Source organism: Myxine glutinosa, chromosome 9 (assembly GCF_964187855.1).
Source record: "Myxine glutinosa chromosome 9, kmMyxGlut1.1, whole genome shotgun sequence".
Taxonomy (NCBI): Eukaryota; Metazoa; Chordata; class Myxini; order Myxiniformes; family Myxinidae; genus Myxine; species Myxine glutinosa.
This window is the reverse complement of record NC_136269.1, coordinates 109139417-109155083: the sequence shown is the minus strand read 5'-3', so window position 1 is coordinate 109155083 and position 15667 is coordinate 109139417. Positions and strand designations below refer to the sequence as shown.

The window sequence follows — 15667 nt, the reverse complement described above, 5'->3', positions numbered from 1 at the left end:
GGCCCACCAAACTCCATTACCAGACGTCCATGCAGCTTAAGAAAATCGTGTCCTAACAGAATATCAGCACATAATGCGGGTAAAACCATAAGGTGTACATCAGGGAAAACCCGTCCCTTTAGCACGAGTTTCAATCGGCATTCCCCCTTCGTGCTGAGTCGAAGCCCCTGGGAAGCCATGAAGATCCGTCTCGTAGACCTCCAGATCCGCCATCCATGCCTGAGCACAAGTCGCTGGTCGATAAAACTATCCGTAGACCCTGTATCCACCAAGGCCCGAACACAATGGCCTTCGACCATGAGGGGAATAAGGGCTTGAGCCAGGCCAGACGAGGCTGCTGGGAGTGGGACTGAGCCCCCCGAATGGGTCGGACAAGCCTCGCGGGTGGATCCTATGCCAGCAGCAGTTTTGCGGTCGTGGCCGGAGTCTGCGTTGACCATGGGGAATCCATTAACGCCATCAGAGGGCTTTCCCAAGCATTCCGGTGTTTCGCGATTCAAAATCTGACAATTCTGACGGGAAAAGGCCTCCGTAGTATTTGAAATCGCCTTTTGACACTTTTGGCAGAAAAAGGCCTCCGTAGTATTCGAAATCGCCTTTTCCGGGGTGAGGGCCACCGTTAGCTTGTGGACGACACGAGGAGAACGTTCCGCTGGGGCTTGGCGAGGCTTCAAAGCCCCTTGCGTGGCCCGGAGTTTGGTCAAGGACACGTACTTCGTGCCCGATTGAGGATGAGACTGTGGTGGCTGTCCGGTGACGCCCGCCAAGGACGTCTGAGCGCCCAGGGCCCCGCAGAGAGGGGCCCTCCCCTTCGAAGTCGGGTAAGGCGCCGGGTTTCGGGCTCGGCTCGCAGGCTCCGCAATGAGCCCATTCAAGGTCGCCGCGCCCGCGCGACCGCGACCGCGCGATTCAATGAGCCGCGAGCCGCGTGCCGTTTTCCTGCACACTTTCGCGTAATGTCCTTTTTGCGAGCACAAATGGCATATAGCGTCTCGTGCCGGACACACGGGCCGGGCATGGCGTGGCCCCCCACAGAAAAAGCATGCGGCCCCGCGTAAGGCCTTGGGTCTGGTCGTAACGGCAGCCGTCAGGACTGGGTCTTCCTCCGGAGCATCCCGGAGTTCCGCGAGCAGGTCCGCGTCCTCGGCAGTAGCACTCTCCGGCCGGGCGTGTAGTGTAGTGCCCGCCAAGAGGCGCGTGCGATCATAGGTGTTCGATTGCATCCGCGCTTCGGTGTATAGTTCCCTTGCTCGAGTGCCGTAGCGAAGGTCAGGTCGGTCTTCTCTAAGAGCTTGAGCCTTAGTTCCTGGGAGGAGACCCCTGCAATGAAGGCATCTAAAAGAAGATCATCCTGAGACTGCGCGGGAGTCCGTGGCTCCCTGGTGCTGTCCAGCAAGAGCTGCCGGAGCTCCTGGGCGTAGTGGTCCATCGCCTCGTTGGGTTGCTGACGTCGCGTTTGCAGCAAATATCGTGCATACACCGGGCTTTTTTCCTTTATGTACAGCCGTTTGAGCTCCGCGATCGAGAGGTCATACGTCGCACATTGAGCGATGGAATTGTACACCTTGTAGTCGATTTTTGAATGAAGTGTTGCTAGCTTCGCGGCAGCCGTCGGCGCGGTCTCAGGCTCGTCGAAATGATTCTCCAATGTTCTGAGCCAGTGCTTCAGTTGCATGCCACCATCCGGGGCTTGCGGGTCGGCGCAGAATACGGCAACCACCAGCGTCTTGTTGCCAGCCATGTCGGTAGATATAAATGGAATTAAGTGTTGTGGAAAACCAATCAGGTCCACACAACTTTAGTCCAACTGGTGGTTTAATTCCATTTAGATCATAACATCATCCTGTAATGAAGGAAATACAATAAGTATACGATGTGACATCACATGGGACCATTCATAACATTCAATGCAAGCAAGCTGGATATTCTATGCTGGCGTACCGTTAGCGAGTCTACCAGATGTAACGTGTCACAGGAGGAATCTCGGAGCACCGTCCGCAGCAGCGGGTCTTATAGTCACGCCCCTAGCGGTGTCAACGAGCAGCGAGCATCACCCCCGGGTTCAGTACGAATACGATTTCACTACACTCCCAAAATTTTGAATGAAATTATATTTGTTAACATAGTGAACCTGACAGGATTTTAAAAAGGTAATAATCAATTATTAGGTGTATTTTAGGATTTTATTTGGACATGAGAATTCCAACCCTCCTTTATATCATTATGTGAGTGAATTGTGCTGCATTCTGAGTGTGCCAAATGTGATGTACATCCAAGCAGGTCCAATGTGAGGTGCATAATCATTACAAACAAGCAATTTGAAGTTGTAATGAGTGACAAATGTAAATGGTGCACTACCAACCTTAAGTACATCCGTGGGATTAGCTATTGATGACGAGACGACCCCAGCTATGACAGCACATAGAACGTTCACAGCGAGTGTCTCATCTGATGGAGGTAAACAACAACACTGTACCTTGGTCTCAAACCCTGCAAATGTCAAACCGCACTTGCAAAATACCAGCAGGTTTGAAAAACTAAATTGTTCACATTCCCCTACATACCTGACAGTTGGTATGGGTATATAAAACGTTGGTCTAAAATAGTCAGACATGAAAAAATGATGAACACAAGTGCAGTCACGTGAAAAAGTAAGTACAGCCTATGTAAAGTTTTGACTTTTCAACATATTTCAACATACAGCTATTTGATCTTCATTTCAACAATATTGATAGATAAAGGTGATATAATATAACAAATATCATGAAACATTTACATTTTGTAGTCCATTGTACAATTTAAATGAACATAAATCTAAATTCAGCATGTGGAAAAAGTAAGTACACCCTTGGCTCTAACAGGTGGTATTGCCCCCTTTGGCAGAAACAACCTCAAGTAGGCGTTTCTTATAACTGTCTACCAGTCTCTGACATCCACTGGGAGAAATTTTTGCCCACTCCTCCATGCAGAATTGTTTCAGCTGTGCGATGTTTGAGGGGTTTCTTGCATGCACAGCTCGTTTCAAATCCTCCCACAACATCTCGATGGGATTTAGATCCGGGCTTCGACTTGGCCATTCCAGAACCCTCCATTTCTTTCTTTTCAGCCATTCCTTGGTGGATTTACTGGTATGTTTAGGGTCATTGTCATGTTGCAAGGTCCACTTTCGGTTGAGCTTCAACTTTCCGACAGATGGCCTCACATTATCCTCAAGCACCCTCTGGTACAATGAAGAATTCATAGTGGATTCTATGATGGTGAGCTGCCCAGGCCCTGATTCAGCAAAGCTGCCCCAAACCATAATATTTCCACCACCATGCTTTACAGTTGGTATCAGGTTCTTGTGGTCAAATGCTGTCTTTGGTTTTCGCCAAACATGTCTTCTGGTACTGTGGCCAAATAGCTCTACCTTTGACTCATCTGTCCAGAGCACATTGTTCCAGAAGTGCTGGTCTTTGCCTCGGTGTTCATTGGCAAACTTTAGTCTTGCCCTGATGTTCTTTCTGGAAAGCAAAGGTTTCCTCCTGGCACACCTCCCATGTAGATCAAATTTGTGCAGCCTCTTTCTAATGGTAGACTCGTGCACTTTGACATCAACAGTGGCAAGAGCTACCTGTAGGTCCCGTGATGACATTCTGGGGTTCTTCGAGACTTCTTTCAGCATCTTGTGGTCTGCTCTCGGGCTGAACTTGCTGGGGTGGCCTGGCCTGAACAAGTTGGCTTTTGTTTGGAATCTTCTCCACTTGTAGATGATCTTCCGGACAGTCGAATGATTGATTTCAAATTGTTTGGAGATCTTTTTAAATCCCTTCCCAGACTCGTAGGCATCTATAACCTTCTTTCTGAAGGCCTCAGAGAGCTCGTTTGATCTAGGCATGGTGACGCCGCACACTTCAACAACAAAGAGCAAACCAAACGAAATGTCTGAGGTTTAAATAAGACAGGTTCCTCCAAGATCCTCTCTAATGATGTTCTAATCATTTGCACCTGAGCTGGTGCACCTGATTTTAATTTTAGGTATTTGAAGTAGTGATAAATGTCGGGGCGTACTTACTTTTTCCACATGCGAAATTTGCATTTATGTTTATTTAAATTATACGATGGACTACAAAATGTAAATGTTTCATGATATTTGTTATGTTATATCACCTTTATCTATCAATATTGTTGAAATGAAGATCAAATAGCTGTATGTTGAAATATGTTGAAAAAGTCAAAACTTTACATGGGGTGTACTTACTTTTTGGTACACCCAAACTTTGGCCTCCAGCAACCCACCTTCAGGACGTTCGACGAAGTAGCGCTTCAGAGTGTTGTACACACCAAACTTTATGGTTCCATATGAGGCCTGACGAAGGATAGCTGGAGCAATCCTGTGCAACATCATTGAGCTGCTCAATAACTAATTAAATGCATCGCGTTAACAACAGCAAAGCAAGTTAGCCTTTTTGTACAGAAAATCTCGGCTCATTGAAGAGCGAGTTTTCAAGAATGACTTACCCCGAATAAAGTGCCCGAAAGCCTTCCTCCTGGCAAATTCTGTAGAGAGCATGAAACATGCCACGGTATCTTAACACACGGTGCTGAGCATCTATCGTTTGCCCTTGCACTTGCAGCCTCGTCTTTGTGAGATCAATGGGAAAAGTACCTGCAAGGACAGACAAAAAGAAATCGAGGAAATCCAGGGAATTACATGGAATCAGACACTCAGTCAATCAAATATGTCCTCAAGGTTTGAGGCCTGCCTTCCTCCCTCTCCTCTCCCGGATTAAAAACATGTACAGATTTATATGGTGTAATACAACAACAACAACAACAACAACAACATGCATTTTAAAGGCCATTTTCCCTGCTAGAGCGGGGGTTAGCCTTGCGGTCCCCATGACAATCTTCTCCATTTTGCCCTATTTTCTGCATCTCTCCTTGTTAACCCCCTTGCCCGCATTTCTTCTTCCACCATATTTAGCCAAGTCTTTCTCGGTCTTCCCCGTCTTCTACTTCCTTCTACATTCATTTCCATCACTCTTCTCAACCAGTCACTTTCATCCTTCCTCAACACATGACCAAACCATCTCAAGCTGTTCCTCTTCACAGCATCCATCACAGACTCTATTCCCATCATCTTTCGCAATTCATCATTTGTCTTCCTCTCTCTCAACGATACTCCGCACATCCGTCGAACCATTCGCATTTCCACCCTTTCCAACCTTCGTTGCTGCTCTACGTTCATTACCCATGTCTCACTCCCATAAATCATAACACTTCTCACACATGCAGCATACACCTTTCCCTTCAGCTTCAACGACACTCCCCTCATCATCAGCACGCACCTCAATTCCTGAAACTTCTTCCATGCACATCTCACTCGAGCAACCGTTGCTGAGTCTGATCCACCTTCATTCAGCTCCATTCAGCTCGTCTCCGAGGTAGCAAAATGTTTTCACACCTTCCAGCTTCACGCTGAATGCGTGATGTAATGGTGTAATGTTGAATGGAAACTGCAAATGCCAACTTCCCACTACAACAGGTGGTCACATTGTTGCGACGACATTCTCAAACTCACCAGAATCAAAGTTTACGTGTCATGTATCGTCAATGTTTTAGGCATAGAGAAATATAAGTATCTCCATTATGAAACAATTTACATCAAGTTCAGTGGCAAATCACAAGTAACGAAGCTATCAGTATTTTTCTCGACTGTCCAACAACTTACTGCAGAATAAGCACATGGTCTGCCAGAGGAAGTGATGTGCATATGGTGAGTCACTCCAACTTTAAGCAGCCATCCACATACATGCAATACCAGCATCAAGATATCTCAATATTAAACTAGTAAGGAAAAAATGCACCTGCAATTTCCCAAGGTGAGGAAATCATTAGCTCGTCGTTTCATCGATTCGAGAATCTGCATCGATTCGAGGGCAGATCAAAAGATTCTCCCAATCTCGTCTCCCGCTCCCTTTATTATGTCTTATGTGTTCGTTTTTTTTGTCATTAATGTTAGCTCTTACACGAACCTCGATCTTGCATACAAAAAAAAAAAAATTCCAACGTGTCTTTTGGAAGAGTAGACCGATGTGTGCTGTGCTGGCACCCTGGCCAGATTTGAAATATTTGCAAATGTGCAAGGGCACTCACTGACTGCATCAGTCAGTGGCACAGCTGTGTCTCATGAATGATGCAATCAATAGGCCGAATTTGTAACAGTATCCCAATTCAATGCATTCCGGACGAACAGACGATGTGTCTTACGAACACATAAGACATAATTCCGGACTTCCGGTCCCTCGAGCGACGGGGCTTGCTTCGATCTCTCCACGGCATCAAAGTTTGAGTGTTTTCCCGTTCATTTCTTTGTCAAATTTCCGCTGCGTATTTTGTTGCGTATGTGTTATTGTGTGTTTCTATTTGGTTTTGGTTTTGTAGTTGTTGCAAATTTGTGTGTAATTAGTTCTTTCTTTGTTCGCGCCTCGTGCGGCCTGGTGTCTCGTGCGGCCTCCTCGTCTCGACTTGTGCCCCGCCCCCTATATCTCGTTTTCTTTCACCTCTCCTCCTGCTTTCGCAAATTCACGTTCTCACTTAGAGACTTTTCCCAGATTGTTTTTCATGGTTTTGTTTAAATATTTATTTAAATATGTTTAAACCGCAGCCGTGATGCTGACGCCCCCCAGAATTTCCATGTTTTAAACGTTTCCCAGTGTGTACACTGGATAAGAATAGGTACGCCGTATCCCTGCGTGTCGTAAGAGGCGACTAAGAGGGTTGGCGTCAGGAAGGGCATCCGGCCATAAAAACATTGCCTCAAAAAGAGAACCATGACAATTACAACTACATGTGGGCAGGGTACAGCCCGAAGTGGAGATCGGTTTCTGAGGTTTGGGACATGGAATGTAGGGACAATGACAGGGAGATCAGGAGAAGTGGTGGAAGTATTGGTCAGAAGAAGAGTGGACATATGTTGTGTGCAAGAGACGAGCTGGAAGGGAAGTGGTGTGAGAATGGTGAAGGGTAGGCAGGGACAGAAATACAAGTTTGTGTGGCAAGGGTGCCTGGAGGGCGTGAATGGTGTTGGTGTCCTGTTTTCTGAGGAGTTTGTAGACAGTGTGGTGAGTGTGACGAGAGTGAGTGATAGGTTGATGATGGTGAAAATGATGATTGGAATGCTCTTGGTGAACGTCATCTCGGGATATGCTCCGCAGGTTGGTCGAAGCGATGAAGAGAAGGACAAGTTCTGGTGTGCGATAGAGAAGCTGATGGAAAACGTGAAAGATGAGGAAGTTGTTGTGGTAGGAGGAGACCTAAATGGACATGTGGGAAGGAGTATGGATGGTTTTTACGGAGTTCATGGGGGTTACGGATATGGTGTGAGAAATGGAGAAGGTGAAAGGATTTTGGAGTTTGCTGATGGAGCTGATTTGTTGATTTGTAATACTCAGTTCCAGAAAGAGGATAATAAGCTTGTTACATACACGTCAGGTGGGTCGACAACCGTTGACTACCTGATGGTGCGTAGGCGAGATAGGGGGCACCTCCGGGACACAAAGGTGATCCCGGGGGAGGAGGCTGTTTCACAGCACCACTTGGTTGTCTGCGACGTAAGGGTGAAAGGTGCGAGGAGAGCTCGGCGGGTGAAGTACCAACCGAGAATGAAGGTGTGGAGGTTGAAAGAAGTGACAGTAAGGGAGGCATTAAAAGAGAGACTGAGTAGGGTCGAGGATGATGTGGTTGAGCTTGAAAGTGGTTGGATGTCAATGAAAGCTAGTCTGTTGGGAGCCGTTGGTGAGGTATGTGGATGAACAAAAGGACCACCGAGGCACTCGGAAACATGGTGGTGGGATGATGAAGTTGGAAAGAGGATTGACGAGAAGAGGAAGAAGTTCAAGGAGTGGCAGAAGGCGAAGGGTACGGGAGCAGAAACAGCAGAGCATGAAAGTTATAAGGCAGCCAGGAGGCTGCAAAGAAAGAGGTAGTAAAGGCGCAGGAGGCATGGAGGAAAATGTTCGGAGAACGCTTGGATTCGGAAGAGGGTCAGAAAGCAGTATTCAGGATTGCAAAGCAGATAGCGAAAGAGAGGTGTGATGTGATGGGGGTGAGTTGCTTGAAGGATGAAGTGGGACAAATCGTTGTCGACCCAGATGGAATTAAAGGAAGATGGAAAAGATATATGGAAATGCTGTTGAATACAGAGAATGAATGGGATGGCAACATAGAGAGTAACCCAGTTTTAGGACCGGCAGAGAAGATAACTGAGAAGGAAGTTAAGGAAGCGATAAAAGCAATGAAGGGTAGAAAAGCGGGAGGGCCGACGGGAGTTGTGGGAGATATGTTGAAGGCAGCAGGAAGTTGGGGTGTGAAGAGAATGACAGAGATCTGTAATCTGGTGGTGAAAGAAGGCTGCATTCCAGTGGCTTGGGAACTGAGTACCCTCGTCCCTCTATACAAGGGGAAAGGTGACCCTCTGGAGTGTGGCTCGTACCGAGCGATAAAGTTATTGGAGCATGGAATGAAGGTATTGGAAAGGGTGTTGGAGAGGAGGATAAGGAAGAAAGTGAAGATCGACGAAATGCAGTTTGGATTCATGCCAGGAAGAGGAACGACAGACGCGCTTTTCATTGTGAGGCAATTGCAGGAGAAGTACATGGAGAAGAGGAAGAAGTTGTTTCTTGGGTTTGTTGATCTGGAGAAAGCATTCGATCGGGTCCCACGCAAAGTATTGCCATGGGCATTGAGGAAGTTAGGAGTGGAGGAATGGTTGATCAGAGTAGTGATGGCAATGTACAAAAGAGCGCGCACAGCTGTAAGGACGAAGGACGGGAACAGTGGTGAGTTTGAGGTGAAGGTGGGAGTGCATCAGGGGTCGGTACTAAGTCCACTACTATTTGTAGCTGTGATGGAGGTGCTGGCTCAGAATGTAAAGGAGGGTTTACCGTGGGAGTTGTTGTATGCAGATGATCTGGTGTTGATTGCGGAAAGTATGGATGGACTGAAGGAAAAGATGAACATGTGGAAGGAATGTATGGAGACAAAAGGTCTGAAGGTGAATATCAGAAAGACGAAGGTGATGGCAAGTGGTAAAGCATGTGGTGAGGTGGAAAGAACTGGGAAGTGGTCCTGTGCTGTGTGTAGGAAGGGTGTCGGAATGAACTCCATTCAGTGTACAATGTGCGCTGAATGGGTTCATAAAAAATGTAGTGGTCTGAGAGGGTCATTAACCAGTGTGGCAGCCACATTCAAATGTAAGGTGTGCACAGAGGGAGCTGCAGATGGAGGAAATGTTGAGTTGGATCTTGGAGACGGCGTGAAGCTGGAAGGTGTGAAAACATTTTGCTACCTCGGAGACATGCTGAATGGAGAAGGTGGATCAGACTCGGCAACGGTTGCTCGAGTGAGATGTGCATGGAAGAAGTTTCGGGAATTGAGTGGCGTGCTGATGATGAGGGGAGTGTCGTTGAAGCTGAAGGGAAAGGTGTATGCTGCATGTGTGAGAAGTGTTATGATTTATGGGAGCGAGACATGGGTAATGAACGTAGAGCAGCAACGAAGGTTGGAAAGGGTGGAAATGCGAATGGTTCGACGGATGTGCTGAGTATCGTTGAGAGAGAGGAAGACAAATGATGAATTGCGAAAGATGATGGGAATAGAGCCTGTGATTGATGCTGTGAAGAGGAACAGGTTGAGATGGTTTGGTCATGTGTTGAGGAAGGATGAAAGTGACTGGTTGAGAAGAGTGATGGAAATGAATGTAGAAGGAAGTAGAAGACGGGGAAGACCGAGAAAGACTTGGCTAAAGATGGTGGAAGAAGAAATGCGGGCAAGGGGGTTAACAAGGAGAGATGCAGAAAATAGGGCAAAATGGAGAAGATTGTCATGGGGGCCGCAAGGCTAACCCCCGCTCTAGCAGGGAAAATGGCCTTTAAAATGCATGTTGTTGTTGTTGTATCCCAATTCAATGCATTGCCTAATAAATACGAATAATAGTCATAATAACACGACATATCCAACCTTTCTCACCAATTAGTTGTGCATGTGATCTGAAAAGGGGGCAGCACCAACAGGTATGTATACACAAGGTCCACTCATCTTTTTTAATCACATACATCCAAGCAAGTGGGTAAAAAGCCAAACAATCATTAAAATACTCACGCTGTTCAACTTGGAAATGGCCAAAGAAAACGAGACTTCATTTTGTGTAGAATAAGGTTAATGTTACCAACACATGGGGGCTGGCAAAAGAGCCAAAGTAAATATACGAGTACTTGCCTCCGAGCTGTATTACCTGGGTTTGAATCTCGACTCGGCTATAATCTTTCACCCTGGTGTTTTGCAGGCAGGGCGAGGCATCGATGTGCACGCCGCCCCTCAACTGAACGTCTCATCTGCTGGCACTAGTTGGTGGACGTTAAAGATCACATGGTGTCCTTCGTGAAGAGTCGGCGAGCTACCGCTGGCACCCTGGCCAAATTACAAATACCCCCGGCTGACAGCTAGCTGCAAAGGCACCGGCAAACTGTCCAGCATAACACTTACGCAGGAAATTCTTCAGCACAGAACCTCCATAAAAGGTGTGGCACATTGACGACGAACACATGGGATAATGTTAAGCTAAGAAGCAAACACTGCTCTTACCTGCAGTGTTTAGAGGTAAAAATTAAATAATTCATCCCATTCTGTTTACCAACCCTCAAATGGTCTTAAGTCCATGGTGTAATCGACAAAAACCATTTCAGTGACAACGCTGATGCAAAATCTTCACATTTATAAAAGCAATAGCAATTCCCAATCTTAATTCAAGCTCACCAAATTCCGCCGTAATCGAAGCCAATCCACCAAACAGGAAGGGCTTCCAGTCAAAAGCGGCCATTCTTAATATAGCATGTACTCTCTCTCCGTGTTTGCCTTCTTCACCCTTCAGGACCTAGACAGCATGGAAACACAAAGGCTTCTACAATATACGAAATCAAAACAATGAGCAAGAAATAAAATAAAGGTTTGTGCAGAAAGGTGTTAGACTTGCATTCAAAAAGGCAAAGTCGAGTGCAACTCGCATAAGCGGATAAACACAAGTCTTCATGACCAAATTTTTAGAAAGGTTAAAAACAAAGCAATAAAAAGAACTGACAATTAGCCAGATAAATAAGCTATATCCTAAATAAGTGGATTGGATTAATGTCATGGGTTTGCAAAAGCTTGCATTGATTAATCAATCATAGACCCAATGTGTTGGTGTTAACGTGTAACATACTCTACTTACAGTGGTTTGCCATTGCCTTCCCAGTGTTTGTCCATGCTCTATCCTTTTTAAATGCTGAGAGTCAATCAAGGAAGCCACAGGTACCATTTTTCCAGGTAATCCCACATGGCCTCGATGGGACTCATATCCGGACTCGTATGGACATTCTAACACCTGGAGCACACCAGCTGTAACCTTGCTCTCCGAATACCCTTTTACTATATCGGAAGTGTGTTTTGGATCATTGTCTGGTGAAAAAATGAATCTTGCTCCGATTAAACGACTTCCACTCGGAACTCTATGGTGCTGCAGTATATCCTTGTACTTCTCTTTTGTTAGCGGCCCGTCAATTTTAACAAGTTTTCATACACCAAAAGCTGAGATACAACGACATGGTTTTAGTTTGTCAGTGCGGTATAGTCGAGCTCTCTCCGATTTCCTAAACAGTACGCACAACAGCTTCATGGAAAATCCGTTTTAAAATTGGAGTAAAGTTAGACAAGTTGATGCAAACAATTCCTACAGGTGTCCCAACCTATGCTGATTACTTCATTACAAAGCCCCTGTCTGTATAAAAGCAGTATTTGAACAGACTGCTATTACACCCTCTGAAGCATTATTTGGACACTATTGCACTGCAGAAAGGAGTATATTGGAAACTGGAGGAAACTGACAGGAAGAGATCTGGCAGACCCAAAGCCACAACAGAATCAGAAGACAAGTTTCTGAGAGTCAACAGCTTGCGTGATTGGCGGCTCACAGGTCAACAGCTTCAAGCACAGCTTAACACTGGTCGAAGTAAGCAAGTCTCAGTTTCAACTGTGAAGAGAAGACTTCGAGCTGCAGGTTTGACAGGTCGAGTGGCAGTAAGAAAGCCATTGCTAAGATGGCAAAATAAGAAAAAGAGGCTTGCCTGGGCCATGAAGCACCGCCAGTGGACTACTGAAGACTGGAAGAAGGTCTTATGGACCAATGAATCAAAATTTGAAATCTTTGGTTCATCATGCAGGGTTTTGTATGCCGTCGAGTAGGCGAAAGAATGGTTCCTCAGTGTGTGACACCAACTGTCAAACATGGAGGAGGAAGCGTGATGGTCTGGGGCTCTTTTGCTGGATCCAGAGTCGGCGACTTGCACAGAGTGAGTGGCACCCTGAACTAAAAGGGCTACCACAGCATTTTGCAGCACCATGCAATACCCTCTGGTATACGCCTAGTTAGTCAGGGGTTCATCCTACAGCAAGATAATGACCCTAAACACACCTCCAGGCTTTGTCAAAACTACCTTCAAGGAAAAGAACAAGACGGTAGGCTTCAAATCATGGGATGGCCAGCACAGTCTCCAGACTTAAACCCCATCGAGCTGGTTTGGGATGAACTGGACAGAAGGGTGAAAGCAAAGCAACCGACAAGTGCAACACATTTGTGGGAACTTCTGCAACAGTGTTGGGAAGAACTTCCCGAACAATATTTGATTTCCATTGCAGAAAGAATGCCACGAGTGTGTTCAGCAGTTATATCTGCAAAAGGTGGCTACTTTGCTGAGTCAAATTTAAATTAAATTTTGTTAAACAAAATGATTCTATGATTTATTTTTTTATCTCCAATTGTTTTTATGTTCTATGTTTAATTTCAGAGTACATTGAGACATTAAACTGCGTAAATTTCAATAAAAACTGGAAAAATTGAGGTGTTCTAAAACTTTGACCGGTAGTGTACTTGCTCCTGAATTGATAAAATGAACTAAATTGCAAGTTCCAACAATTAATCTGCACAGCCATTATGGTTACCGATAGGTAACCTTCAGGAGCTAATTATTGTCATCCTTTTCTCATTGCTGCCAAAAGATGAGATTTAGATGCTTTCATTGGGAAATTTGCTTGCATGCCTTCTTTGCATGTCTCGCATTATCCTTCTGAGTAAGAAGATAAATAAACATAAAACAGCATGAAGAGGAGCTCCATCCACATCCATCACACTCTCTCGGATCCTTTACGTTGAGTCGTAAATTTTCAAGTGGCCTAGATTTTCACCGATTTGCTGGTGTGTCCTTCAAAAGCAAGACATTTACAGGACTATCTACAAAATATCTAAACACCAAATAAAATTCAGGATACAAATCTTTAAACAAGGCAAACGCCCACAATTAGAAATATTGACAGAGTATTTCCACAATATCTCCTTTTGCTGCGTTTCCATTCTTCCGCAATGTAATTATGTTATTCTATATACCACCATCTCATGGCTTCCCCTAACCCTACCCACAATACTTTCTACCCCCCACTAACCCTATCCAACCCAAACATCTTACTTGTGGGTTGCTGTGTTTCATACATACAGTATACTAAACTCGCAGAGGTACCCAGCGTTTCCTGGTGCTGTTCGCATCCTGTCAGCATTTTAAAGAAATCGATTTTTTTTTTCCCATTTTTTGTGGGGGCTGAAAACACTTCCCCACACCACCCATGAAGGAATGTGGTCAGGGATAATTAAATATTACCTTTCACATAGCTACAGAGGATTAGGCACGAAAGAGCGATTTAAAAAAAAAACTTTTTCTTTTTCCCAGAAATTTGAATACATTGTTTGGCCTAAAAGATTCCCCATCACTGACTGATGAATGTCTGAAAAGTTTTACGAAGATCCATTCAGCCACCTTAGAAAACCAAACCACTCATTCTAGGTCAGAACGCAACCACAATCCACTTCATCAAATGTATAAATCGCTCACAATCTACATAAGCAAATGTATAAAGCGTATATTTATTACGTATGCATGGAGGATGCACCCAAGCGGTTGCTTGCATTGTGCGAGCATGCTCCATTCGTAATCTATATGAATGAAAGTCATCAAACCTGGTTCAAACGACCACTAAAGGGAACCCCAACATGTAGTCTTTGAAGATAGGTTCTGAATTTGAGTTTTGCTGACTCTGAGATCTTATTTTGCAAGCACTTTCTTCTCATCTTTTGCTTGTTATTTTGATTTCTTAAATCTTAACTTTCTTAGATTAAATTAATTTTAAAATTAACATTTTTCTTAAATTTTCTTAAATCTTAAATTTTGATTTCTTAAATTGCTTCGAACAGTTTAATAACTTCCACAGTTGCTTGTTATGTGTAAAGACAAACAATGGCAATATTTTTTATCATATTGTTGAGTCGAGGAAGGTGACGCAAGGAGGTTGAGGATGGTGACGCGAGGTAGCAGAGATGGGCGACGCGAGGCAGCACAGGCGGGCGACGCGAGGCAGCAGAGGCGGGCGACGCGAGGCAGCAGAGGCGGGCGACGCGAGGCAGCAGAGGCGGGTGACGCGAGGCAGCAGAGGCGGGCGACGCGAGGCAGCAGAGGCGGGCGACGCGAGGCAGCAGAGGCGGGCGACGCGAGGCAGCAGAGGCGGGCGACGCGAGGCAGCAGGGCGGGCGACGCGAGGCAGCAGGGCGGGCGACGCGACGCAGCCGGCGCGGGCGACGCGACGCAGCCGGCGAGGGCGATGCGAGGCAGCCGACGAGGACGATGCGAGGCAGCCGACAAGGGTGACGCAAGGCAGCCGACGAGGGCAACGCGAGGCAGCCGACGAGGGCAACGCGAGGCAGCCGACGAGGGTGACGCTTGGCAGCCGACGAGGGCGACGCGAAGCAGCCGACGAGGGCGACACGAAGCAGCCGACGAGGGCGACGCGAAGCAGCCGACAAGGGCGACGCGAAGCAGCCGACGGAGCCGATGAGGGCGACGCGAGGCACTCGTTGTTGGCTTATCGTTGGCTCATAGTTGACTTGTTGTTGTCATCTGACCAACTCATCCACCTAGTTTTGTCACAACTTGTCCAGAATGAAATATCATGTTATGCATCGTTTTTGCCCCTCCCGGTGTGTACCCCGGTTTAGAATAGGTGCACCGTATCCGTGCGTGTCGTAAGAGGCAACTAAAAGGGTTGGCGTCAGGAAGGGCATCCGGCCAGAAAAACATTGCCTCAAAATAGATAGACCTGAGCCTCGTCCTGGTGATGGGGTGGCTATCTTTATCAAAAACTCTCTTCCTCACTCTCCTTGCACTGCCCTCTCTCCACCCCACCCCCAGGAGTACCTCTGGCTATGGCTTCCTCTCCGCTTCCACCTGTTGTTCATATGTGTTCTGTACCGTCCTCCAAACAGTGATGACTCCATTTACATTTCGCTGTCGGACAACATGGACCAACTTCTATCAACTCATCCAAACTCTCTCTTCCTCATATGTGGCGACTTCAACTGTCATCATGCCAGCTGGCTGGGTGTGGGTTCATCTCTCACCAGCCTTGACATCTCAGCAAAGGACTTCTGCGACTCATTGGGACTGACACAATCTGTCAATTTCCCGACCCGGATCTCAGTCAATGGAGTATCTTCTCTTCTGGACTTGGTTATGACTAACTTCCCTGCAAATGTCTGCTGCTCTTCTTC

The 15667-nt window shown here is 46.2% G+C and overlaps 1 protein-coding gene and 1 long non-coding RNA gene across 5 annotated transcripts in view; both read right to left on the bottom strand.

Annotated features, from left to right (window-relative positions):
• Positions 1-15667, bottom strand: part of LOC137435104 (brain mitochondrial carrier protein 1) — a 69918-nt gene that overhangs the window by 30726 nt on the left and 23525 nt on the right. For all 4 annotated transcript variants that reach the window (XR_010986000.2, XM_068128574.2, XM_068128572.2 and 1 more), the window contains 4 exons: positions 10798-10915; positions 4501-4648; positions 4279-4373; positions 2363-2448 (listed from right to left, as the gene is read on the bottom strand). Coding sequence is in view for 3 of the 4 variants with exons in the window: in XM_068128574.2 (XP_067984675.1) it covers positions 2363-2448; positions 4279-4373; positions 4501-4648; positions 10798-10861 (393 nt within the window). In the remaining variant the exon portion in view is untranslated. The remainder of the gene's footprint in view (positions 1-2362; positions 2449-4278; positions 4374-4500; positions 4649-10797; positions 10916-15667) is intronic.
• Positions 1798-1993, bottom strand: LOC144893570 (uncharacterized). The gene is made up of 2 exons (XR_013624472.1): positions 1942-1993; positions 1798-1843 (listed from the first exon to the last, which is right to left on the bottom strand). It is a non-coding gene; the product is annotated as an uncharacterized LOC144893570 (long non-coding RNA).